We start from the raw sequence: 26,567 nt of genomic DNA, 5'->3' as shown, positions 1-26,567 counted from the left end.
GAACTAGTGCAAGTGGGATTTGGGCCCTGCCTATCGTACAGTTTAACCCAGGGAAACCAGAAGCCTGTCTTTCCCTGCAATTGTTTTGATGATCTAGTCTGGTCCCACCCTCTGCAACACAGGGCAGAGACCCTCTCACAGCCAGGGCCGGCTCTAGGTTTTTTGCCGTCCCAAGCAAAAAAAATTTTGGCTGCCCCCCCGTCCCAGCCCTGCACTCCCCACCGCACCCTCCTGCTGCTCCAGCCCTGGGCTCTCCCCCTCCAACACTCCCTGCCACCTCAGCGCTGGGCTTCCCCCTTTCTCCCCCACAAGTGCCGTCCCCCCACCCCGCTGCCACCCCAGCCCTGGTCTCTCCCCTTCCACCCACCAGTGCCCCCCCCACCTCCTGCCGCCCCAGCTCTGGGCTCTCCCCGCCCCGCACCTGCACCCTCCTTCCGCTGCAGCCCTGGGTCACTGGTAACTCGCTCCCAGGGCGGGTCATTTAGCAGGAATTTTGGATGTGCACAAAACACAGACAAGATTGGTTCCCATATGGTTACAGAGCTGCAGTAAAGTGGAACAATTTTCAGCTTGTGTGATTGGTGGATATCTGGATGCATATTATAAGACTGTCCTCCATAAATGAGGAAAAGTTGAGGTGCTTTTATTATTCTTTTGTTCCACTCTTTCTTTCTCTGGGGAATTTGCCGATGCAATATCACTGTCTTCCTTTTAAACAAACAAACAAACAAAAGGCAATGGCTGTTGAAAATAGCAATTTCAGTCCTAATAACCATTGGGAAGCATTTTTTGGTCAATTTTATCCTACTTTTTCTACAGCAAGTTACAGTGGATCAGTATATTTGATTTGGGAGAAATGAAGTAACAGCTGCCCAAACCGAGCTTTAGCACTCCTGAATTTTGAGGTGTTCAAATCTGGAAGGCAGGTGCTAGATGTGTGTGTTGGGGGGGGGACTGTGGGCTCCGTGGGAGAGCATGGCAGCATGTATGCCTGGAGCTGCGCAGAGCCAGACATGCTGGTCTGAGTGGCACGGTAAGGGGGCTGGAGGGTTGCAGAAGTGGTAGGGAGTTCCGGAGGGGCAGTCAAGGGACAGAGAGCAGGGGGGACTGGATGGGGTGGAGGTTTGGGGGGGCAGTTGGGGGCAGGGAGAAGGGGGGAGTTAGATGGGTCAGAGGTTCGGTGGGGGGCAGTCAGGGCACAGGCAGCAGTTGGATACGCATGGATGTTCCAGGGGTTTGTCAGGGGTCCTAGGAGGGAAGTTGGGGGGGTCTCAGGAGGAGGCAGTTGGGGACAAGGAGAAGGGAGGCTTAGATGGGGGTGGAGTCCCAAGGGGAAGTTAGGAGCAGGGGTCCTGGGAGGGGGCAATCAGTGGACAAGGAGCAGTGGCGCTTAAATAGGGGTTGGGATCCCAAGGGGCAGTTAGGGGCAGAGGTCCTGGGAGGGGGCAATCGGGGGCAAGGACCAGCAGTGCTTAGATAGGGGGTGGGGTCCTGGGGGGCAGTTAGGAGCGGGGGTCTTGGGAGGGGGCAATCAGGGGACAAGGACCAGCACTGCTTAGATAGGGGTGGGGTCCTGGGGGGCAGTTAGGGGCAGGGGTCCCAGGAGGAGGTGATCGGGGGCAAGGACCAGCAGTGCTTAGATAGGGGGTGGGGTCCCAAGGGGAAGTTAGGAGCAGGGGTCCCAGGAGGGGGCAATCAGAGGACAAGGACCAGCGGTGCTTAGATAGGGGGTGGGGTCCTGGGGGGCAGTTAGGGGCAGGGGTCCCAAGAGGGGGTGATCAGGGGACAGGGAGCGGGGGGGGGAGTTGGATGGGTTGGAGTTTCTGTGGGGGGGCAGTCGGAGGGAGTGGATGGTGGCAGAGGGGGCTTCCCTCCCCCTGGAGTGTCCTGATTTTTCAATGTTAAAATATGGTCTCCCTCTCATTCACAGCACTCACACCATGCTGCTGCATGAGGTCCCCCTCCTTCCTTTCCGGTTGATAGTGGCCAAGGGAACGCTGGGAAATGTAGTTCTTTCCCTGCTCCAGGGCTGGCTCTATAGGCAGGGAGTTAACCAAGGAACTACAGCTCCCAGAGCCCCCTGTTGGGTCTCAGCTCCCCCGCCGCCCCTGCAAATGGGCTGTCCCAAGCAGGTGCATGCCTTGCTGGTGCGTAGAGCTGCCCCTGCTGCAGTGAGCCCTGTACCAAGCCCACCTGCCTGCCGCTGAACCGGGGCGTCTCCTTCAGCGCGAGGCGCCTGCTTGAGAAAGGTGCTCACGGGTCCAGTGCAGTCAGACCCTGAGGGTGTCCTAAACTAGTCTGCAACCCCACGTTGCGTGTAGCCCGGTTGGACGGAGCGGGGAGTCCGCCCCTTTCGTGGGGCTGCAGGCAGACAGAGCTAACCCATTGCATGCAGGAAAAGCCACTGCAAGGCAACAACTTTCAGATGCCTCCAACCCGCTGCCGGCGAGTGCACCCGTCCACTTCGTTCTTACTGGAGTCCTTCCTAAGGGCTGAATGAATTCATCCCAGCAGAGGCCACCGGCACCTTGGCCTCTCTCACACACTGTGAGCAATTAACCCGATGCTCGGTATTTATGGGGCCCCAGGCTTATGTGGCGGCTGAGCTTTCGGATGTGTACAACATCCCCAAGTGCTCGCAAACAATCGTGTGCCCAGAGCGGCTTATGACAAGTACGGGCCCTAGGGGAGGGAGCGGATTTGGGGGATGCATATTCCAGTGACTGGTCTCAGCCAGCCACTAGCAGAAGCCGTTTGGAAAAGGGCCCGGCGCAAGTCATCCCATTGGCCTGTTGAGGGCGAAAGGGATGAAAAGCCAGTGGAGCTGGGCAGGAGGTTACGGAAGCCAGCTGCTCGGCATCAGCTTTGCCCCCTACCTTCCCAGTCCCTGGTGGGGGAGGGGGAGAGTGGGTTCACTGGGGCCAAAATCCATAGGTGGGGAAATGCTTTTCATGGCACCGTCTCCTCTATCAGCTCCCCCCTGAGAATACAAGGCTGCATGAATTAAGGGCCCATTCCCCCCCACGAGGGTTGGTTGCAGGGACAGGGTCTGCCCGGGGTCCTACAGCTCTGGGAATCACATTGCTAGGCAGCCAGACGCCAGCGCAGCAGCAAATGCCCTGTTTGCTGATTTGCCACCCCAGGCCGCCAGCTACAGCTCATTGATCCAGTGGCTTGGGTGGGGCAGAACCCCGTTTCCATGGCCACAAGGGCCCCTCTGTGTAAAATGGGTGAGATAGTTAAAAAAAGAAAAATTACAGGGATGAGTCAGGATACAAGCGTCTTATTGAAACAGAATGAGAAATCTTTCAACCTCAGAGCGAGAGGCTTTAACGACAGCTTCCCCGTTCAGCCCAAGGAGCCAAGCTGGCTCCAGATGGCACAGATGCTCTTCGCTTGGAGGATATGGCCAGGGCCCAAGAGACAGGAATGCTTTCGGGGAGGCTACCTTCGGCCTCGTCCACACTTGAAGGATTGGCTGGTTGACCTATACAGAAACGCACCCTCCTCCCCCTGCCCCACCCCCTCAGCGAACTCCCGGTGCAGATGCAGCTTATATTTCCTAGTATTTCCAAAGTGATCTCACTTTGTGTTGTGTTTCCATGGCTTTCCTTGAGCTAAGCACCATGTGGTTGGGTAGGTGTTTGGGTAGGAGACCTCCAGATGCTTTGGCCAATGCAATTTCCCTTTGAGTGAATATTGGCCACCATGGGGCTTGCTTTTATAGGACATGTGAACAGGGGCGGTGAAGCCCTCCCAAAAGTGTGGAGGGGGGGCGCCAGAGGCCCCTGTTGGACCTGCCCCTGCCCATCCTCTTCCCCCCCCCGGGCCCCACCCACAACCAAGCCAGAAGCCAGAGCAGGGCCAGGATGCCTGGGTGGGCCCCTCCACCTGCCCGAGGTAGGGGGTGGGGCCGAGAGCAGTCCTCAGCCTGTGTCATTCCCCCCCTGGACCCTCATCCAGGGCAGGTGGAGGGTCTGTGGCTCCCCACAGCTGCTCAGGCTCCCCGGCCAGGCTCCAGCTGCCAGCCTGGCCAGGGCCTTGGGGGGAAGAGGCGGGGCTTGCGGCAAAAAGTGGATGGGCCAGGCCCTTCCACTTTCAACAAGTGTGAGCACCATGACCCTCTGGCCCCACTATTCCGGCGCCCCTCCATGTGAAACTCCAGTCCTGACCACTCGTGGCAGTTTCTGTAAGAATTAGGGATGAGTTAACCCTGGCATCCAATTCCAGTTCCAGCAATTACATTCTTTTTAGCGAAATTCCATCTACAGTTTCACTTGAATACAACAGTTCGGATTGTGTCTTGATCTGCTAGGTGATGTAGCTGGGTGGCCTTAACCAGCTGCTGTGTCCTATCCCAGAAGCAGCTACATTTCAAGGGTGAGTGACATCATCTGTGATCGTCAGGTGAAAGACCCATTGGAAGTACCAAGCCTTCTCGTGGGGCCAGTTCCTGGTTTTACTCAGTCCTTACTCACTTTGACTTCAGCAGGAGTAAAAACTTAGCAAGGCTGTTGGAGTTTGACCATTTGTTTCAGCTCCAGTTGACTTCAGTCCATGTGCAGTAGAATTGGGCAGGAAATGGTTTTCCCGGTCTGCAAACAGTAGATTTCAAACAATTTCCCCATTGGGACGAAATGGAGACCTTCAGAACCGTTTTTGGAAAACCACCGAGTGCAAGACCCATTCCACAAGACCCTGTGGTTAGGTGCTCACCTAGGATGTGAGAGACCCCCATTCAAGTCCCCACTCCACCTGATTCAGAGTAAGGACCTGCGCCCATCTCACATCCCACACGAATGCCCTAACCCCTGGGCTAGGGTCTGTTCTGGGACGGTGCACTTGCTGTCTATTTCAGTTACAGACTAGACCCAAGGAAACCATCTAGATAAATCGTTATTTTCCGATGAAAAACCACGGTCAAAAAATCCCCAACCAGCTCTAATCTACAGGCTATTTCTAGGATTTGGAAAGGCAAATTTCCGTTTTTGTTTTTTTTTTTTGGACTAGTAAAGCTGTAGTGGGCATGCATGTTTACATGCACATGGGTGTTTTTACATTAAATTGAATCGACGCCTCCAAATCTGCCAACCTGAAACCCACGTTGCTAGAGAAAATTCTTTTCACGGGACACCCTCTCCTCTCAACACCACACTGCATAGTGACCCAGCTGTCAGCCCTGCTAGGAAGGGACTCCAGGGATGGCTAGTGGGCTAGCCAGATCATAGTTTGAAACTGCTGTGAACCCAGTGCTTGCCCAGGCCCCCATCTCATCCAGATCCATTCAAAGATAGTTTCCATCCCCTTTTAAACTGACTTCCCCTCTCAGTGAAATGGGTGAAGAGTGCAGAGCCTGTCAGCTGATTACAAGACTAATTGCTGGTGATTCGGCTAAAAGTTCCCGTTATTACAGCTGGATTTAGGTCCTGTGACCAATCTTGCAGCCCATCTAGCATCCCTTGAGATGCTGGGACAGAGCGCTAGCTGTAGCACCTTGGTCACTTAGGCCTTGTCTACACTACAAAGTGAAGTTGGCGTAAGCCGCCTTGCATCGACCTAGTTGTGCACGTGTCTACAATTAAATTCGCCTCCCACCGCCATAAGCTCTACATTATGGAGCACAACCTCCTCGAGCGGCATTGAGCCACGGCTGACGTACGGAGGTCAATGCAGCGCAAAGGCAGACATTGTATTGACTATGCCAACCCTAACAGTCCTCCAGGAGCTGTCCCACAATGCCTGACATTCACTGCTCCAGTCACGATTGTGAACTCCACTGCCCTGGGGCCATAGAGGCTGTAAACTACCCACCTCCCTTTAAAACCCTGTAAATTTTTTAAATTCCTTTTCGTGGTTGTCTGGCTTAACTATCAGCTCTCCCTCGTTGTGTGTAACTCCCCAGCTGACCATGCCGGCTACACACTCTGAATACACTCTGGCCTGGACATACTGGATTTCCTGGGCACGTGGGGAGAAGAGGCAGGGCACGTACAGCTCCGAAGCAGCTGTAGAAATGTTGACATCTCCAAGCAGGTGGTGCGGGAGTGCAGGAGAAGAGGTACGACAGGCCCTGCTGCAGTGCTGCATGAAAGTGAAAGAGCTGCAGCAGGTGCACCAGAAGGCCATGGAGGCCAACAGTTGATCTGGTGCCAAGCCGCAGACTTGCTGCTTTTACAAAGAGCTGCCTGGCACACATGGTGGAGACCCAGCGCCACCCCGCACACCAGCACGGATACTTCTGAGGAACATGAGTCAAAGGCCCCTGCCATGAACAGTGAGGAGGAGGAGGAAGGTGGATGACACGCAACCAGAGAGGTCCAGCTGTCCTGCAAGCTGTTTGAGACATCACCTTAGTCCAATCCATCCCAACATTTGAGCATGGATGAGGCCGATGCAGGGGAAGGATCCTCAGGCAAGTGTGCAAATTCATTTCCCATTACTGTGATGGAGCCCCACACTGAGCAGGACACGGCTATCAACTTTTCATTAGTTTACTTGCACTAGGAGAGGTAGTGGTACCATGAAGTGCAGTAGAGCTGCTGTTCATGCCCCTCCAGAGTTAGGCGAGGGGATGGGAATGTGCAGATTGGTTTGTTATGTACATGGGCATGCCCCTTGAATCCTGCTGAGAGAGCGCGATGAAACTTTCACGGAAGTCCTCTGCAATCCTCTCCCAAAGGTCTCCAGGCATGGCAGCCTTATTTCTTCCTCTGCAGTAGGACATATTCCCATGCCAGTCGGCAGTTACTGCCAGGGGGTCTGCCAAAGCGAACGGGCTAGCAGCCTATGGGCCCAGATGGCTTTGGGACGCCAGCAACAGCTGTGGGAGGGGAGGGGACTTCTGAATCTTAACTTCCGCTTTCCGTAATGACTCTACTGTCCATGGTACTTCTGTGTGTTTCATCTGTAGCTGATGCCGTTGTGGCCTTGAGAGGTTCCCCCTCCACACCCGCGGAGTGCCCAAGTCAGAGAAGGAGAAAGAATAGGACTCAGGTTGACCTGTTCAGCGAGATCCTGCAAGCCAGTGTTGCATCAGACCACAAACAGAAGGCCTGGTGGATGAATATAGCAGAGTAGATGCAGAAGGAAAGAACGGACAGGAGAAATGCCCAGGAGGCCCAGCAGGAAAAGGAGAGGGAGATGCACCAGGACATAATGGGTCTTCTCCAGCAACAGACGCAGAGGCTGCAGCCCCTTGTGGACCTACAGGTTCAATAATCCCAGGCTTTGGAGACCTGCATGGTCACTGCTCCCAACACCCTGCGACATTCCATGTGGCATCAGGAGCTACATCCCTACCTTACCCCTCTACATAGGGGGACATTAAGGAAAATCACAGCTTCACCTACACTGACCTGGGAGAGCCACAGTTGAAGTATTTGTAGCTAAAATGGACATGAATGCTCCTTCCCTTTCTTTAAGCTGTGTTCCAAAAATAAGTCCCTGCGTGTAGCTTTGTGAACAGTCCTGTCTCCTTAGAGATGCAGGCATCATGAACCTTCCCTGACCAGTCAACACTGGTGCTGGTGAAGGATCCCTGGTGATCCACCAGTGCTTGCATAACCATAGAAAAATAGCCCTTTCTGATGCTGTAGTCTGTGGCAAGGTGGTCTGGTGCCAAAATAGGGATTTGCGTCCCGTCTGTTAATCCATTTGATAAACTCATTGCTGGAAATCCATCCCTTATGTTCTGCCCATTGCTGAGAGTCACAGTCCTGCGTAACAGGAGATGTTGCTGCACATCTGCATGACAACCACCCCTGCAGTGGATTTTCCAACTCCAAAATGATTTCCCACAGACCGGCAGCAATCTGCTGTGGCAAGTTCCTGCAGCGCAATGGCCATGCACATCTCCACTGTCAGTGCCACTCTCACGTGGGTGTCCCCGGACTGGAGGGCTGGGGCGAGCTCGGTGCACAGATCCAGGAATATGGCTCTGAGCATCTGAAGGTTCTGCAACCACTGCTCATCATCCCATGCCTGCATTCCGATGAGCTCCCACCAGCCACCGTTTGCAGCTACTCTGTGAATGCCACCAAAAACCTTGCCTTGGTTCTCACAGTGTTCCAAAGCAATCCACCCTCCAGGAATCATCATGTTCCCCGTGACTCAGCTCGCAGCTCTCAAATACTAGAGGATCACCAGTCTTGTGCTTGTCCTGGGGGGTTTTGCCTTTTCTGAGGGTTTTCACCTTCCTCTGCAGCATGAGGCATGGGTCACTTGCAGGTTTAAACTAGTGTCAGTGCTGGATTCTCTGTAACTTGAGGTCTTTAAATCATGATTTGGGGACTTCAGTAACTCAGCCAGAGGTTAGGGGTCTGTCACAGGAGTGGGTGGGTGTGTTTCTTTGGCCTGCAATATGCAGGAGGTCAGACAAGATGATCATGATGGTCCCCTTCTAGTCTAACTCTCATGATAATAGTCCAGAGCAGTGTAAGCTCCATGCTTCTGTCAGAAATGGCAGACAGCGACAAGTCCCAGGCTGGTTTGTGGGATTTTCTGAACAGGCGTGAAAATTATGGGATGGAGATAGCATTCTGGGGTGGAGACAGTTGCACAAGGGGACCTTGACACTGCGTTCCCAGTCACCCCTGCACTACCTGTTTCTGTCCTGCCAGTGCACTGGATGGTGGTGAGCTGCACCCTGGGATACCTGCAGGGTCCACCGCACGGTGCATCGAAATAAGCACTCCTGGTGAGCACACACAGCGCTGACACAAAGAGGCAAATGTGCCCATGCACAAGTGATATACTAACTTGAGTTGGCAAAAGTTTGTAATGCAGACATGCCCTGAGGTAACTATGTAACCAAGACAGTTACAGGCTTAATTGGAGGCAATTAACTTCTTATGGTGGAGCTTGTTGACAACTCGGGGGCAGGGATTGGGCTAATGAATTCATTAGCTCAATACAGGAAGAGAGAGAATTGGCAGGAAGTCAGGGGCAGGGAGCTTGGAGAATGAGCTGGAGAAACTGCAGAACTGGAATTAATTTGCAAACTGGACACCATTAAATTAGGCTTGAATAAAGATTGGGAGTGGATGGGTCATTACACAAAGTAAAACTATTTCCCCATGCTAATTTCCCTCCCTACTGTTACTCACACCTTCTTGTCAGCTGTTGGAAATGGGCCATCCTGATTATCACTACAAAAGTTTTTTTTTCTCCTGCTGATAATAGCCCATCTTAATTGATTAGTCTCATTAGAGTTGGTAAGGCAACCCCCATTTTTTCATATATATATATATATATATATATATATATATTTTTTTTTTTTTCTACTGTATTTTCCACTGCATGCATCTGATGAAGTGGGTTTTAGCCCACGAAAGCTTATGCCCAAATAAATGTGTTAGTCTCTAAGGTGCTACAAGGACTCCTCGTTCTTTTTGCTGATACAGACTAGATGGCTACCGCTCTGAAACTGTGTGGAAGGTTCCTCCTCCTGACACATGCCTGTACTATGTTCTGCAATGCTGGGAATCTAGAGATTACAGATACACGTGGGGAAAAGAAACAGACTGTGCGTATATTGTGAATAAGAGGCCGCACAAACGGGTTAGGCCCACAGCATACCAGGTAGCTGAGGGAGCAGTCCGTGACGGAAGCCTGAGCAAATTGCTGGGTGCCCGCGTTCACCCTGGCTGAGACGTAGTCTGGATGGGCAGAGATGTTCTCCTGAACGAAGAACTTCCACTGTTGAGCCACAAGGAAAAGGCTCCTTTAAAGGAACGTTGTCCCCTCACCCTCATCCAGCCTTCCAGCTCCTTGGTTTGAAAAGATCAGGTCAATATCTCTTCCAAGCTAACTCCAATCCTGCTCCAGAGTTCTGCTGGAACTCCTCCTCTCCACGCCCCTCACTTTGTCTTGTTTATTTTCCTGTCCAACTTTCACCACTTGCAGCAGCTCAGGCCACCCCTCATTGCATGACACTTAAAGTGCACGCTTAAAAAAAATAATCAAACATTTAGTGAATAAATAAAACTAACTCCCGTTGTGTTCATGACTTCCAGATGCCGTGCACACAGCCACGTCAGAGATGCTGGGAGGAATCACAGCTTCCTCCAGCGAAGGGGGAACGGGCAAGTCTGTGCTGCAGCGAACAGGTCAGGCACAGCATGCTCCGCTCACGCAGGCGTCACAAGCCATCTAAGCCATGGGGAAGAGGGCAGGGAGCAAAGAGACGTGGCACTGACCAATGGGACCACAGCGCTCGGGTCATGGGCCGTGGCTATAAAGGGCCCGATTCTGATCTAATCAGCCAGGTAAAGCAAGAACGACTCTGCTGGAATCAAAGGAGATGATTCCAGTCTCACTCCAGTGTCACACTGGCGTAACTCAACAGAAGTCAATGGAGCGAGCCCTGATTTGTACAGCTATAAGTGGGAGGAAAATCTGGCCCACAGGAGTTAAACTGATGTGAGTTCAGATCAGAACCAAAAACTCTAACACCATTAAAGCCATCTGTCACTCTGGATCAAACTATGCACTAGGGTTACCATATTTGAACATTCAAAGAAAAGGACACTCCACGGGGAGGAGGGGGGGGGATATTCGCTCGCGCCCCTCAGCCGAGCCCCAACTCCGCCCCCTCCCTGCCCCATTGTACCCCTTCCCCAAATCCCCGGCCCCGACTCCTCCCCTGAGCGTGCCGCGTTTCCCCTCTTCCCCCTCCCTCCCAGCCGCGTGAAACAGCTGTTTCACGGCACACACGCTGGGAGCTACGGGGGGAAAGCAGGCACTCTCTCAAGTGACCAACATTCACTTTCTTTCTTGAATGATCAACTCGTCTTTGGGAAAAAAAAATAATGGCAAAATCCCGGACATTTTTAGATATTTAAAAATTCCTCCCAGACAGCAATTTAAGAACCAAAAACCCAGACATGTCCAGGAAAATACGGACGTATGGTAACAATACTATACACTATAACAAGCCTAGGCTATTCTGTCTTCAGTGCAAACTCTCCGGGCCTGACTCTCATCTTTCTTCAATAAGATCACAACCTAATCCTCACCGCAGATGGCATCTAACCCTTCCAGACACAGACCTCAATTCAGAGCTGGGGTGTAAGAAGCAGGAAGAAGGCAGAAAGGGCAGCAAAAAGGTACATCTGTGACCCAAAGGTTATCGCCCCCACAAACTTCATGAACAGGGTCCAAAGCATGGACACGCTGGCACGCTGCAAAAAACCAGCTGAAAAGTCTCCTTAACGTTACCAACATGATCTGACTTCCCCTTTGCCTCATGCTTGGAAAGGGCTGAATCATCTTCAATGAAATTAACCGAACTAATTCAGCCGATGGCTGAGAGCAAGAATGGAGTATTTCAGCCACAACGGTTAAAGTCTGGCAAAGCTGAAAACAGGGGCCATCTGATAACAGGATGCACGAGGCCACTCTTGACTCTCAGCATTGCCACTAACTTTCTGTTTTTACTTTCGTCTCCTCTGGCACCTTTCATCCAGCTCTCAACCATTCATGGACCCACACAGACTCCCTGCAAGAGACACACGCAGAGAACACACTGAGGCTGCCCCTCACATCCAGGCCAAACTTGCTGTAGACTCCTGCACCTCCCTTTCCTCCTTCAAGGTTGGATATTAGGAAACACTGTTTCACTAGGAGGGTGGTGAAGCACTGGAGTGGGTGACCTAGGGAGGTGGTGGAATCTCCTTCCTTAGAGGTTTTTAAGACCCAGCTTGACAAAGCCCTGGCTGGGATGATTTAATTGGGGTTGGTCCTGCTTTGAGCAGGGTTTGGACTAGATACCTCCTGAGGTCTCTTCCAACCCTGATATTCTAGGATTCTAAATCCCTCCTCGACTGCGATGCCTACAAAAAACTTTTCAACAGCCAGGCTGCTGATGTGCTGAGACACTGCCCATCGTGACCAACCCTGTCTCATTGTTTCCTTGTGCTACCCCGTCTGTCTGTATCCCTCTGTTGTCTCTTGTCTTAGACTGTGAACTCTCTGGGGCACAGAGGGTCTTTGTGTTCTGTGTTTGTGCACCACCTGGCACAGTGGGGTTGTGGGGCCTGATTAGGGCTCCTCTAGGTGCTACCGTAATACAATAAATAATATTTTCATCGGCAGAGTCAGGAGCAGACCCAGATCTCCTGACTCGCAATCCCCTGCTCTCACCACTAGACCGTAGTCCCTCTTAGTGAAGCAAAGAGGTAATTAACCCATTTAGAATTCATCGAGGACCTAGCAACCTCAGCCTGAACACCAGCGGTCGGGACCAGAATTTCATTGTTCCTCCAAAGGGCAGCAGCCACCTCACAAACACCATCCCGTGGCACTGGCTCAGCACCTCCTGCCCGTGCTCCTGGAAAGATCACCTCTCAAAGTACCCACCAACTCTGATTATGCTTTAGGGAGCAGAGCACAGCTGGCTACAGCTGCAGGCCCACAGTCCTGGGGCTAAAGACAGTGGGCTGGGTTTGATCTGGTTTTTAATCACATGCTGTCCATCGTATGCGGAATACGCAAAACCACATGCTGTCACACCATGGATAAGGAAGCCTCCGGTAAAGCAGAAGAGGAACAAAACCCCTTGTTTGGAGGGATCAGTCTTGGATGAGCTGAGAACACAATGATCCCTGCAGCTTAATTGGCTTGAGAACCTAGTGATGGCCCAGCTCAGACACTCAGGGTCTGGCTACACTGCAATGGAAGTCCTGGGTTAGTAGAACTTGAGTTAACAGGCCCTGGGTTTGTTAACCCAGGACTTGAGCGTCTACACTCATTTGTAACCCCAGGTTAGGAATTGTTGAACCCCGGCTCCCAAGTTGGGCGCCAGCATCTACACCGCATTATGCAGGCATGAATCCAACCAGCCGTATCCCAGACTTCCTAGCGCCCTCCCAAAATGTGCCCGCTCAAGCCAGTTGTTTGTGATGCAGTGTGGGAAGACTTGGCTGTCCAGAGGACAAAGAAAGTCAGCCTGTGGGACTGTAGGATACAGCAAAACCTCAGAGTTACAAACACCAGAGTTACGAACTGACCGGTCAACCACACACTTCATTTGGAACCAGAAGTGCCCAATCAGACAGCAGCAGAGACCATAAAAAAGCAAATACAATCCAGGGCTGTGCTAAAGGGAAGCTAGTAAAAAGGATAAAGGGAAAGCAGCATTTTTCTCCTGCGTAGTAAAGTTTCAAAGCTGAATTAAGCCAAGGTTCAGTTGAAAACTTTTGAAAGAACCATCGTAACGTTTTGTTCCGAGTTACGAACCGCCTCCATTCCCGCGGTGTTCCTAACTCTGAGGTTCTACTCTATTACTGGAGGACTCGGAGCACGAGTCCAGTGGGGCTGCGTCTACACTGCAGAACAATAAGGCTTGAACCCTGGGTCTCGGCTTGGCTCAGGCTCAGACCCTCCAGGGAACGTCTACACTGCAATAAAACCCCATGGCATAGCTGAAGCTGACCATTATCCCACCCGTTCCATGTACACCAGGGCCTGGGGAAGAAACGCTCTCCCCCAGCAGTGCCAGCAGCGGAGATGGCTCTGAGCAGATGGAGTCAAGGCAAAGCATGCTATAGCTTACATTGAGAGATCAGTGGGTCACGGTGCTCCAGGGCTCGCGGGGATCTCCGCTGGCCTACAGGCAAGGCAGAAGAGGAGGCTGACCTTGACGGCGAGGAAGGGAAGGGGCTGTATTTCCGGCTTCCGTTGAGCATGTCTCTACAAACTAAAATGGACAACATGGAACTGAGGAGCATCGAGGCAATGGCTGCAAACTTCCATACCTTCATCTTAGAGCAAGTCAGAACATTGAAACTCTGCAAAACAGGCAAAACAAATATTCTTATTACAAAGCCTCTCCCCCGGCCCCCAACACCTCCCCGCAGACAGGTCCCCAGAAACTGAGGTCGTGCCATGGGCTTCTGAGCAACCTTCCCTGGGGATCTCGGAGCAATCACACGCATTCCTTCAGTCGGACTCACCCCCTTCTCTCGGGTCAGTATCATCCTCATCCCTATTTTATAATGGGACACTGAGGCACAGAGAGGGGACGTGACTTGCCCAGAGCCCAGCAGCGAGTCAGAACCCAGGTGTCCCGATTCACTGTTCCAAGCTCTCAGCAACGGACCTCATTCATGCCACCACTTTCCTATCATGGTAGCAGGCCACTCTGCTTGTGGGACAGAGCACATTTACAGACAATCAGCTCTGAGGAGCAGATTGTACCAGGCGCTAGCGAGGGCAGATGGGGGAAGGAGGGCACACGAACACACATATGTGCCCTGGGAAGGGGTTAGGGGCCAGGACACAGGTGCTGCTCAGCTGCCCAGTGTGAGAAGGTCGTGCAGAGGTGGTGCAATGCACACGCTTTCTGTGTGCCAGGTGACCCCTCCTCACCCCAGCCAGCAGAGCCACCTGGATGCAGGAGGAGTCTCACCTGCACCTTTCAAAAGGCAGCAGATCTCCCGGGTGCTCCCCTAGAGGAATTCTGGATGAGGCAAGAAGGATTCTACCTGAGATTGCAGGTGATGGATCATTTCCCATTCCGGGCAATGTACAGTCTAGCCTGATGGGTTTAAATCCCTTTAAAAAAAATAGAACCAGGGGCCAGCATGTTTCTCCTCCAGATAAATATCCATAATTCAGTACCAAAAAACCTCAGCGCAGCCAGAGCAGCAAGGATGTGAGTGCTGAGTAGGATTGCTAAATCTGATCACTACCTCCGGAACAAAATGGGTCTAGAAGCTGCTGCCAACAACCACCCACCGAAGCAATTCGCACTTCGTTTCTTTTCCAAAGACCTTTTGCCTGATCCTTCCTTTGCTCTGTGCCTCGGGGAGTCACTTACTCCAGCGCAAAGCAAATGCCATTCTGAGCCAGTAGCACTTCACGCCTGCTTTGCCCTGGTCTAATGAGGAGAGAAAGTCTTCCGAGCCCGGCCCCTTTACAGAAGTGACTAGGGATGGGTGGGAAATGATTCTCCCCTAGAGAGAGAGTTTTTGAGATATCAAAAAAATTCCCCAGCCCGAATTGAGAAGAAGAGTCAAAATCTCAAAAATTTTGGAGAACTGAAAATCAAATATTGGTTTAGGTGAATTAAAACATTTTAATTCCATCATTTTGAAACATTCCGTTTTGATAGTTTTGAAACATTTTGTTTTCAACCTTTTTTTCTTTTTTTTAAAGCTCTGAATATCCTCAGATTTCAAGATGAAAAACAGTTTCAACTCAAACCACCTGAATTTTCCATGCCAAAAATGTGGACGTGGGACATTTTGACAATTTCAAAACACTTCTTCCCAATAATTTCTCAGGTCAAGAGATTCGGCAAAATCAGCCCTGTTTCGCCAACGGTTTTGGTCTCAACAAATTGACATTTTTCAGCCAAACACAGCTGGTTGAAAAATTCCTGACTAGTCCTGTTAGAGAAATAGCCCTGGTCTACAAGACAGAGGATTACTCTGATATAACTACATCGTTCAGGGGTGAGAATAATCCACTCCCCTCACCGACGTGGTTAGACCGACCTAACGTCTGGCACTGTGTCTAAAAGTGCCAGTATGGACGGTACTAGGTCGGCAGGAGAACTTCTCCCACCAGCGTAGCTACTGCCTCTTGCAGAGGTGGATTAACTTCGCCAATGGGAGAGCTCTGTCCTGTGGGCGTAGAGCGTCTTCACTGAAGTACTACAGCGGCGCATCTGTATGGATGCAGAGTTTTAAGTGTAGACCTGCCCTTACACAAGTTTCACTGCTCTTTATTGTCTGCATGCGAAAACAGCTCAGCTAAGGGAGAGTGAGCTAGAATTTGTTCTTCCTTGGGCGCTGTCAATAGAATTGTTTACAAAGTTCCAAGCATTTACACCTGTGCAAACTCCCTGAGGACATTTGGGTTCTGCAGTGTCATGGAGGGCCTACGTTTCAAAGCAGGGGAAGCCCATGGATAACAGAAGGGCTAATCTGACACACCAACCAACCCTTTGTTAGTGGTGTTGATGCATGAGAATGAAAGAACCTCAGGGTGTGTTTACATTGCAAGTAAAAACCTGCGACTGGCCGGCCCATGTCAGCTGACTCAGGCTCAAGCTAAGAGGCTGTTAAATTGTGATGTAGATATTCAGGCTCGGGCTGCAATCGCATTTAGGGACCCTTACACCAGTTCAGAGTGGGTGCAAGCTAAGCTCATTCTGATTAGAACTGGGAGATATTTTGGAAGAAACTTTTTGTGATGAAAAATGCAGCTGCAGCGACATCAAAACCTTTCACAAATCGATTAAAACAACAAACAAAAAATAATTTCAAAGATATTGAAACATTTCAACATTCTCTAAATGAAGTGCTCTGATTATCTGGTGTGAAATGACTTTGTCGCAAAATGTCCTTTAATCATACTGTATATATATTTATATTTTTTTTAAATGCAAAAGCGTTTCAGAACGGGCAAAATAAAAACGTTCTGATTTTGTCAAAATGAAACATTGTGTTCGAGACGGTTTTTTATGTTAGACTTGCTGAAAAATTGCAAACGTTTTCATTTTTTGCCCTGACCCCAAATGAATTCCCCTCCTCCGCCATTATTTGGAACATCCATTTAACTACAAAATCTGTTCTTCGCCCCATTCTAATTTTGATCTGGTGGCCTCTTACCCGCTCTTTGCACTGGGGTAATTGGCAAAGAACAGAGGAAAAGTCACAGGAGTCTTGGAGAGACAACACACAGCCCTACGATGTCATTTTTTATGGTCCTTTTCAGAGCCGTTCCACAATTGAATGCATTCATTTAGAAGGGAAAACGAGATGTTTCCAGATGTGCCACATTCCGGTTGTCAAATGCCCTACATCCTGTTCTCCAGCTAGCGGAGATTCTTGCGCTCGTTACCGACAATTCTTAATAACCAAGTCATAATGGGCCAAATCGTACAGTCCTCACATGACAGTGAAAGGGGGTTAATAGTGAGTGTAAACGTAACAGATCCAAAGCAAGGCCTTTGTATAAGGCTACGGGCCTTGGCATCAATAAGAATCAGATCCACTGACTTTAATAGGAGTGTTGCCTACACAAAGTCTAAACAAACCACAGGAAGTTGGCTCAATAATACCAATAAATTATATAATGGGCATCCCATGCCAACCCACAAGGTCTCCGAGCACCTAGCATGCACAGAGCCAATAAACAAACGAGAGAGCAGAACCAAACGCCACTCCCCTGAGCTGGCCTCCTGCCCTTCACCCACGCCCAGCCACATACACAGCCGCCGCCCAGAGCCAATCCTTCCCCACAGCAATGGCAAGCTAGCACCGAACCAGATATCTCTTCCGCCTGGCTCTGGAAGGAGGAGGGCTCTGGGTATATGCCGAGAGAGAGACGGTAACTAGCAGGGGTCAAGAGTCCATGACCTGCCTCCCGGGTAGTCAGCAGCATCTGATCAGAGCTGCTTTTCTGGGGCACAGAAGAGGACCAGGAAGGGGCGTACTACCCCCTTAAGGGTCAGCCTGGAGCTCACAGCAAGAAGTGCCTGGGTCGAATCAAGGAGGCTCCCTCCTCTGCCCTCCCTCAGACTGACCTGTTTACACAGGGACAGGGAGCCGAGCTGGAAAGGGAGGATGAGAAGCCATCCAGGTTGCCACCAGCGGCGCTCTTCTGGCTGCGAGCCCCTGGCAGACTCGTTCCCGAGCACGGGCCAGGCATGTAACGTTCCGAAAAGCGACTGTAAAGGCAGCTCTGCGTTATCATCTCCCAGCGACCCCAGAGCCCAGCAGGCTCAGCTGACAAGCATAGAGAGGTTTGGCTGAAATGCCAAGTGAAGTATCAGGGCAGGTCTGAACTACGAAATTAAGTCGACGCTGTCCTCCTTCTGTCGGTGCTGCGCATGGTCACCGGAGCGCTTCCACGGACTTCAGAGGGGCAGTGCGGGGCTCAGAGAGCCTGCTGGGAGCTCCCTGCCAGGAACCCGGCTCCCCCCCCCAGTGCTCCCGGCAGGGACTGGGGGACTGAGAGCCCGGGCGGTAGCTGTGCTCACAGCTGGAGTCCCCTACCCACCCTGGGGTGACAGTCCCAGCTGTGAGCCGAGCTTGGGGCTCTCAGCAGGGAGCCTCCCCATTTCATGGCTCCAGCAGGGCCACGTGACCTCGTCACAGCTTGCTACTTAAAGCTGCGCAGAAAACACCTGTAGTTCAGCGGGGCAGGTGGGCTAGGACTAACCGGGGTGTCAGGAAAACGATATTCGTGCTGGAGTCGTGAACCCATTCCTCTGCGGGGGTGCTGTCCAGCCACAGCACTGAGGTGTGGATTCAATGAAGCAATGTCAGTCGGTAGAGACCGTCTGATCTCGTGCTAGTGCCAATTATCTGGGCCGAGGGCGTACTCTGGAGGCTGCCCCGTCCATCCCAGATCCCCAGGAGTGAGAACCCATTCCCACTAGGATTCCCACAGCCGCTGCCTTCTCCCTGCCCTCCACAAAGTCATGGCCTGCATGCTTAGCCTGGAGAAGAGATGCATGAGGGGCGACAGGATGACACTTGTCATGAATGGTCTAGGTTTACTTATTCCAGCCTCCGTTCAGGTCACTGGACTAGATGACCTCTCGAGGTCCCTTCCACCCTGTGGTTCTATGAGGTTCATTTCCCTCCATTTCTGACTGGTGTCACTACAATGTTAACTGCTGCAGATCAGCTGCAGCCTCCAGAATCCTCATCCTCTTCGCTGTCACTCTAATCTCATCACCTGCCTCCCGCTCTCCAGTGCCTTCACCGCTTCCGCCTCCCCCAAGCCTTGCCAAGCCCCCGCACCTCGGTCACCCACCACTCTCCTGCTCGGACTCTGCACTCTGCCACTTCCACCTCGGTCCCCTCCACGCCCCTTCTGCAGCCGGCATCTCCAGGTCCTCCAATGAGCCAGTGACAGAAGCGGGAACAGAGTCTCATATCCTGTCTATCTGTTGATGGCTGTATACTGCCTCTCACCCTGGTATCTAGGCACATACCATAGTATCCTCTGTTCTGAACACTGGTCCTCAAGGAGTACTCTAAGGGGGTGTCTACACTGCCCGTGGCTGGCCCATGCCAGCTGATTCAGGCTAAGGGGTTTGAGGGCTGTTTTACTGAGGGGTAGATGTTCGGGCTCAGGCTGGAGCGTCCCAGAGCTCAGGCTGGACCCCAAGCCCAAATATCTACCCCACAATTAGACACACCCGCCAAGCCTGAGTCAGCTGGCCCAGGCCAGCCACGGGTGTCTAACTGCAGTGTAGACACACTCAAAGATTGTGAAGGGGTAAGTTCTGTGCTGCTCCCTACCCCTGGCAATGTCTTCCCTGCTCAGTACACCGTGCCGCTTCCCACTCCTCCTCCTTCTGGAAACCCCAACTAGGTCTACCATCCCTCAGACAGCGACCCTGCCAGGCACTCCCCTTACACATCTTTCCAAAGATCACGTCAAACAAAACAGAGCAAACAACTAGGAACGAATAAACGGCTCACTGTTCCAGCCCAAGGCATTGCACACCCACTCTCTATGCATGTCTCCAGCCTCCCTGCTTCTTGTCTTCCCCCGCATTGTGGGAACTGGGGCAGATTGTAAGCTCTTGGGTACAGGGATGACACCTTTCTTTCCTCGGTGGAGGACTTGGCACATCTGCGGTGCTGTTCCCAAGTGCTGATCAGTAGCAAACCTGGTCATTTCCACTCCGCATTAGCCCGTCTAACAAAGCGCTTGACTTTATGTGGACTCCTGTGAAAAGTGGCTGCTTCTGTGTGCTTGTTGGAGCAGGGCAAAATCTGCACAAGCACCTCAGTGATTTAGGAACCTCTGCCCCATTTTCAAAAGCGGCAAACATTTAGGCGCCTCAGGCCCATGGCCATTCAACGCAACGTAGACTCCTAAGTGAGGCAAGGCAACGTTTTCAAAAGTGATTTGGAGCCGTAGGAGCTAAGAGTTTGTCTCTGCTTGAATCACTGCAGCTACACCGCTGTCGCACTCCAGTGTAGACGCTCACTGCCATGATGGGAGAGGTTTGCCCGTTGCTGTAGTTCATTCACCTCCCTTGGGAGGTGCTAGCTCGGTCGATAGAAGAATTCTTCCGTCAACCTAGCACTGTCTACACTGGGGGTTAGGTCGGCATAACTGTGTTGCCCAGGGGTGTGGGTTTTTCAGTGTAGGGATGCAGGGACTTAGGCTCTTTTGAAAAAGTTCCCTGTGCTCATGTTAATGCCAAACTGGCTTTTTCTAAGCAAGCCACTTCTCCCCAGGGGATCGTTTCACAGCATCTAGCCCTGTGATGACTTCTTGTGGGTCTTCAGCGTGTCTCCCCAAACCATGGGATTTCACGTTAATTACAGCGACTATCTGCACCTCCTCCCTTCAACCACCAGGCCCCGGGGCACCTGGCAAATTGCTAATTTCTCTCTCGTTTGCCTTATTCTCTCCGTCTCCAGCCGGACCCAATAAAACCAAGGAACGCGATTATCCTTGCTCCAGAGGCCGGAGTCGGTTGATTATAAATGTTATCGGAACTGATGCGCACGTCCTCCCCATGCGCCCTCTGCTGGCTCTGCGGGAGAATCAGCCGTGCAAAGTGATAAGTGGAGCCAGGTGACTTTTTTGTTGTTGTTGCAGCAAATAGAAATTTGGCTGAAAAATACCTTTTTGGGAGGCTCCAAAACTACTTATGAAGTTGGGTCAGATTCAACAGACAGTTTATACAGCTGCAAGGCTGGTTTGATTTGGTTGCCTATTTCACGCCCACTCTACAATCTGCTGGCACGGATGCAAATGAGCGCCCAATGTGCAGGGCAACTGAGAATTAGTCCTTAAACGGGGGCAGCAGAACCGAGGGTGGAGGGTGGAGAGACTGATCTAGATTTCTGACACACACACCCCCAACGTCTTGCAGAGCTGGGACCCAGCTATGTGCTGAACATGTGCTGGGGGTGGGAGCGAGGAGAGTCAAGAGCTGGACCTGGAGGAAGGCTGAAGCAGCTACTGAAGTGCATAGATTCAGGCCAGCCACTGGGGAGCAGGTAGGACTCCCTTGACCAGCCTGGTCTTGCTTTCCAGCCACCACAGCAGGTCCTAGTGCAGACACCCAGCCCAGGAGAGGGGCAGGACCATGCGCATCAGCTGCTTGAGTGGAGTAGAGGACAAGACGGGGCACTGTCAGCTGGGCGGAGGTCAGGTGGGCATCAGCAGGCAGGGCACCAGCCACTGAGGAACTGCCACAGGGACGGCAGGACGAACTACCGGGAAACCCCTTCCCAGCCTGGAGCTGGGTCCCCCTCCTCCGGTCTCTAACTCCCCTTGTTCCTCCTCCTCCCCCTCTGACCCACGTCCGTACATTCTGTTGATCCTCTACCATTGGGGGATGGAACAGCTTCCACATGAGAGATTAGAAAGACTGGGACTGTTCAGCGTAGAAATGAGATGGAGGGGGACATGATAGCGGTCTATAAAATCATGAGGGGAAATTGAACAAGGAAGCCTTATTTATTCCTTCACATAACACAAGAACCAGGGGTCACCCAGTGAAATTAATAGGCAGCAGGTTTAAAACAAACAGAAGGAAAGATCTCTTCACACAATGCACAGTCAACCTGTGGAACTCCTTGCCAGAGGATGCTGTGAAGGCCAAAAGTATGACTGGGCTCAGAAAAGAACTAGATTAGTTCCTTGGGGATAGGTCCATCCGTGGCTATTAGCCAAAATAGATATGGTTGCAACCCCATGCTCTGGGTGTCTCTAGACCTCTGACTGCCAGAAGCTGGGAGTGGATGATGGGATGGAGCACTCAATCACTGCCCTGTTCTGTTCATTCCTTCTGAAGCACCTGGCACTGGCCACTTGCAAAGGCAGAACCCTGGGCTACATGGCCCAGTGGTCTGACTTAGCTCGGCCATTCCTATGTACCACTCAATTCCCTGTAAAGGCAGGCTTTCATCAAGCTGAACTGGCCTGCAATTTCCTCTCTGTTCCTTTCAGCTCTTTGCAAACTCCAAACACGTCTCCATTTTAAACAAACCCTCCAACCTAGAGCCACAAACACAAAAAAAGAATATTTGCCAAGTGGGGAAAAGTGAGTTTTTAACTGGGGAAAGAAATGTTTATTGTAAAATGGAATTTGACAGCGTCTCCTTTCATGTTACCCCAGTCAATAGTTAAAATGGAGCTAGGAAGCTGCTATATTGCCAATAACACTTTATTTTATAGGATGTAATTATAGGCCCCGCAGGTTACAGGATAATTGTCTAACCCAGCCAGAGTCTAAATATTTTAAGTGGACTGTAAACAAAGCCAAGCTCAAAAAAAGAATAGTTTAGCCATATAAGGAGGTGAGATTGTTAAAGGCAGCCATGGTACCAAAAGGTTAGCTGTGGATGGACCTGATCCTGCCGGCACCAAGGGTGCAATTTGCACAGGGATAGCACAAGGATTCTACAGATCTGCTCAAGTCCTATTTCGGGAGCTTAGTAAGGAAGTGGTGTATAAGGCTTGTGTTGATTCTCTGCACAGAGTCTGTATTACAGCAGCAGCCATAGTCCCCAGCTGAGATCCAAGCCCCACCATGCTACACACTGTAAGAGACAGTCCCTGTCTCAAAGAGGTGACAATCTAGCTAGACAAGGCAGAGCACAGGGCAGGGGAAAGGAAGGTTTATTCTCCCCAGTTAACAGAGAAGCAAATTTCACCCAGCACTACCATCACAGCCGCACCGGCGCGCGATCGCGCCGGATTTCGAGCAACACGCCCCTTGAGGGAGGGAGCAGAAACACACCTTGCAACAGCTGGCACGAGGAATCCATCCTGCGATGAATTGCCCAAAGGCTCAGAAAGGTTTACAGGAAGGATTCCGCTAATAGCTCGGAAAAACAAAAGACAGAGCAAATTGCTCTATGTTATTGGACAATTCACTGCCTCCCTCCCCCCCCGAAAAGGAGAAAAGGGTGAAATTCAGCACATGCCACAGGCCACGCTCAAGGCCGCTTTTCATTCCTTTCTGTAAGTAGCATTACAGTAGAAATAAGAGACCCCAACCAAGGTCAGAACCCATGACATTAGGCCTTGTGCATCCATCTCGTAAGAGACAGAGCCCACAATTTAAATGTATAAAGGATGGGAAGGGGAAACAACTTGCCCAATGCCAATTAGGTCAGGGGTCAAGCTGGGCCCTTTACCCAGGTCTCCTGATTCCCAGTCCACGGCCCCCAACCACAACCCCCCTGCTGCCTCACTTGCTTCACTTTCATCTGAAGCACTCAAAGCACTTTGACAACTAATAAAGCATCACCACACGCCCTGTGAGGCAGAGAGGCATTATTAACCCCAGTCTACAGATGGGGTAAACTGAGGCCCAGAGGGACGCATGCCTTTCTCTGAGATCTCAAGGGAGTACATGGCACATTCCAGAGCAGAATCCAGTTCTCCTGCTTTTTAGGCTCGTGCCTTCACTACAGGAACATCTTTCCTCTCCCATTGGTAGAGACCCCACATTGGCCCAGGACATGGAGTTTCAGAGATGAGGGACTTCAATTTCAACATTGCCCTCTAGTGGCTGCAGGGCAGAGTCACAGTCATCTGGACCTCAAGCGGCAGACAGCCTGGACTTGTAGGTCACAGGTCTGGGTCCCCATTGTTGCATGGGACTGGCACTGCTGCCAACAACTAAAAGCTCAGTTCTTAGCACTGAAAAGCACCTGGTGCATTTGAACCACAGCGATGGGATGTAAGTGACAAGGTGGTTGCTCAGCTATCTAGGTGACCAGTCCCCATGGATGCAACCGAGCAACGGTAACAAACCCACGAGTGGCAGAGGAAATACTAACTGACTAGGTAAATCAGGCACAAAAGTGGGGAACCAAGTCTAGAACCCCCGGTCCTTTGAATCAAAACCCAGGCCTCTCTCCCCTTGAGGTAATGGAGAGCTCCTTCAGCTCACTTTTGCTGTAGGGCTAAGCTGCAGCCACTAGAGGGCAGCGTGGCCACCACTCAGTCACACAAAGCTAGTACATCACACAATCACCACTTGGCGTCTGGAGCCAGAGTAAATAACCCAAACCTTGGCAGTAGAGAAATGAAACGGAGCGTTCAGGGGAATCATAGAATCTCAGGGTTGGAAGGGACCTCAGGAGGTATCTAGTCCAACCCCCAGCTCAAAGCAGGGCCAATCCCCAACTAAATCATCCCAGCCAGGGCTTTGTCAAGCCTGACCTTAAAAACCTCTAAGGAAGGAGATTCCACCACCTCCCTAGGTAACCCATTCCAGTGCTTCACCACACTCTTAGTGAAAAAGTTTTTCCTAATATCCAACCTAAACCTCCCCCACTGCAACTTGAGGCCATCACTGGGATGCTGGACTTCCTCCGACACCAAGGTGATGGCTATGTCTGAGAAAGTCAACACAGAGTGGTGGTGGGGGTACTGGTTAGAGTGGGGCCTCTGGGTCAAGAGACGCATGTTCTACTCCCAGCTGTTTTACTTCATGGCCTTGGGAACGGCCCCTCAGGAGACAGTTTCAATTCCCTGCTCTACCCCAGACTAGATGTGGGACAAGTCGCTTTGGGCTGAGAGCTGTCTCATTTCTCCTGCTGCACAGTGGGGATGACAGCTCTGCCCTACCACACAGGGGAAAACATATTAAAGATTATTATGCTATGGTTAAGAACATAAGAACGGCCATACTAGGTCAGACCAATGGTCTATCCAGCCTTGTATCCTGCCTTCCGACAGTGGCCAGTGCCAGATGCTTCAAAGGGAATGAACAGAACAGAGAAATTATCGAGTGCTCCATCTGATGTTTCTAGGCCCAGCTGCTGGCTGCCAGAGCTTATGGGACACCCAGAGCATGCGGCTGCATCCCTGACCATCTTGGCTAATAGCCATTGACTGACCTGCCCTCCACAAACTTATCTAGCTCTTTTTTTGAATCCAGTTATAGGCTACGTCTACACTACAGCATAAAATCGAAATTACTAAAACCGGTTTTATAAAACCTATATTATAAAATCGATTTTACGCGTCCACACTAGGGCACATTAATTCGGTGGTGTGCGTCCATGGTCCTAGGCTACCATCGATTTCCGGAGCGGTGCACTCTGGGTAGCTACATTAAAGGAATGAGACCAATAACTTCAATTTCCGTCCACACTAACCCTAAATCAATATAGTAATATTGATTTTAGGGTTACTCCTCTCGTTGGGGAGGAGTACAGAAATCGATTTTAAGAGCCCTTAAAATTGATTTAAAGTGCCTTGTAGTGTGGACGGGTACAGAGTTAAATTGATTTAACGCTGTTTAAATCTATTTAACTGTGTAGTGTGGACCAGGCCATAGTCTTGGCCTTCACAACATCCCCTGGCAAGGAGTTCCACAGGCTGACTGTGTGTTGTGCAAAGTACTTCCTTTTGTTTGTTTTAAACCTGATACCTACTAATTTCATTGGGTGACCCCTGGTTCTTCTTATGCGAAGGGGTAAATAACACTTTCTTATTCACTTTCTTCACCCCATTCATGATTTTATAGACCTCTATCATATCCCCCATTAGTTGTGTCTTTTCTAAGATGAACAATCTCAGTCTTTTTAACCTCTCCTCATATGGAAGCTGTTCCATACTCCTAACCATTTTTGTTACCCTCTGTAACTTTTCCAATTCTAATATATCTTTTTTGAGATGGGGGCAAGTGCAAATACATGCAGTATTCAAGGTGTGGATGTACCATGGATTTATATAGTGGTACTATGATCTTTTCTGTCTTATTTATCCCTTGCCAAATGGCCCCTAACATCCTGTTAAATTTTTTGACTGCCGCTGCACATTGAGCGGGTGTTCGCAGAGAACTGTCCACAATGACTCCAAGATCTCTTTCTAATTTAGATCCCATCATTTTGCACATAGAGTTGGGATTATTTTTTCCAATGTGCATGACTTTGCATTAGGGCTGTCGATTAATCATAGTTCACTCACGTGATTAACTCAAAAAATTAATCGCGATTAATCGCAGTTTCAATCACACTGTTAAACAATAGAATACCAATTGAAATTTATTAAATATTTTGGATGTTTTTCAAATATATTGTATTCTGTGTTGTAATTGAAATCAGTGTATATTATTTTTTATTATAAATTTTTGCACTGTAAAAATGATAAACAAAAGAAATAGTATTTTTCAGGTTACCTCATGCAAGTACTGAAGGGCAATCTCTTTGTCGTGATGGTGTAATTTACAAATGTAGATTTTTTTTGTTACATAACTGCACTCAAAAACAAAACAGTGTAAAACTTCAGAGCCTGCAAGTCCACTCAGTCCTACTTCTTGTTCAGCCGATCGCTAAGACAAACAAGTTTGTTTACATTTACAGGAGATAATGCTGCCCTCTTCTTATTTACATCACCAGAAAGTGAGAATAAGGATTTACACGGCACTTTTGTAGCCGGCATTGCACGGTATCTACGTGCCAGATATGCTAAACATTCGTATATCCCTTCTTGCTTCGGCCACCATTCCAGAGGACATGCTTCCATGCAGATGACACTCGTTAAAAAAATATTACGCTAATTAAATTAGTGACTGAACTCCTTGGGGGAGAATTGTATATCCCCTGCTCTGTTTT

General features: G+C 50.6%; 1 protein-coding gene across 2 annotated transcripts in view; it reads right to left on the bottom strand.

Annotated features, from left to right (window-relative positions):
* NRTN (neurturin) overlaps positions 1-26,567 on the bottom strand; it is an 85,563-nt gene that overhangs the window by 3,868 nt on the left and 55,128 nt on the right. For both annotated transcript variants that reach the window (XM_050934277.1, XM_050934276.1), the window contains exon 2: positions 13,553-13,787. In XM_050934277.1, the coding sequence (XP_050790234.1) occupies positions 13,553-13,760 (208 nt within the window). In that variant the 5' untranslated portion in view covers positions 13,761-13,787. The remainder of the gene's footprint in view (positions 1-13,552; positions 13,788-26,567) is intronic.

Source organism: Gopherus flavomarginatus, chromosome 24 (assembly GCF_025201925.1).
Source record: "Gopherus flavomarginatus isolate rGopFla2 chromosome 24, rGopFla2.mat.asm, whole genome shotgun sequence".
Lineage (NCBI taxonomy): Eukaryota > Metazoa > Chordata > Testudines > Testudinidae > Gopherus > Gopherus flavomarginatus.
Note: the sequence above shows the minus strand (reverse complement) of the source record. Positions and strands in the feature narration are given on the sequence as shown.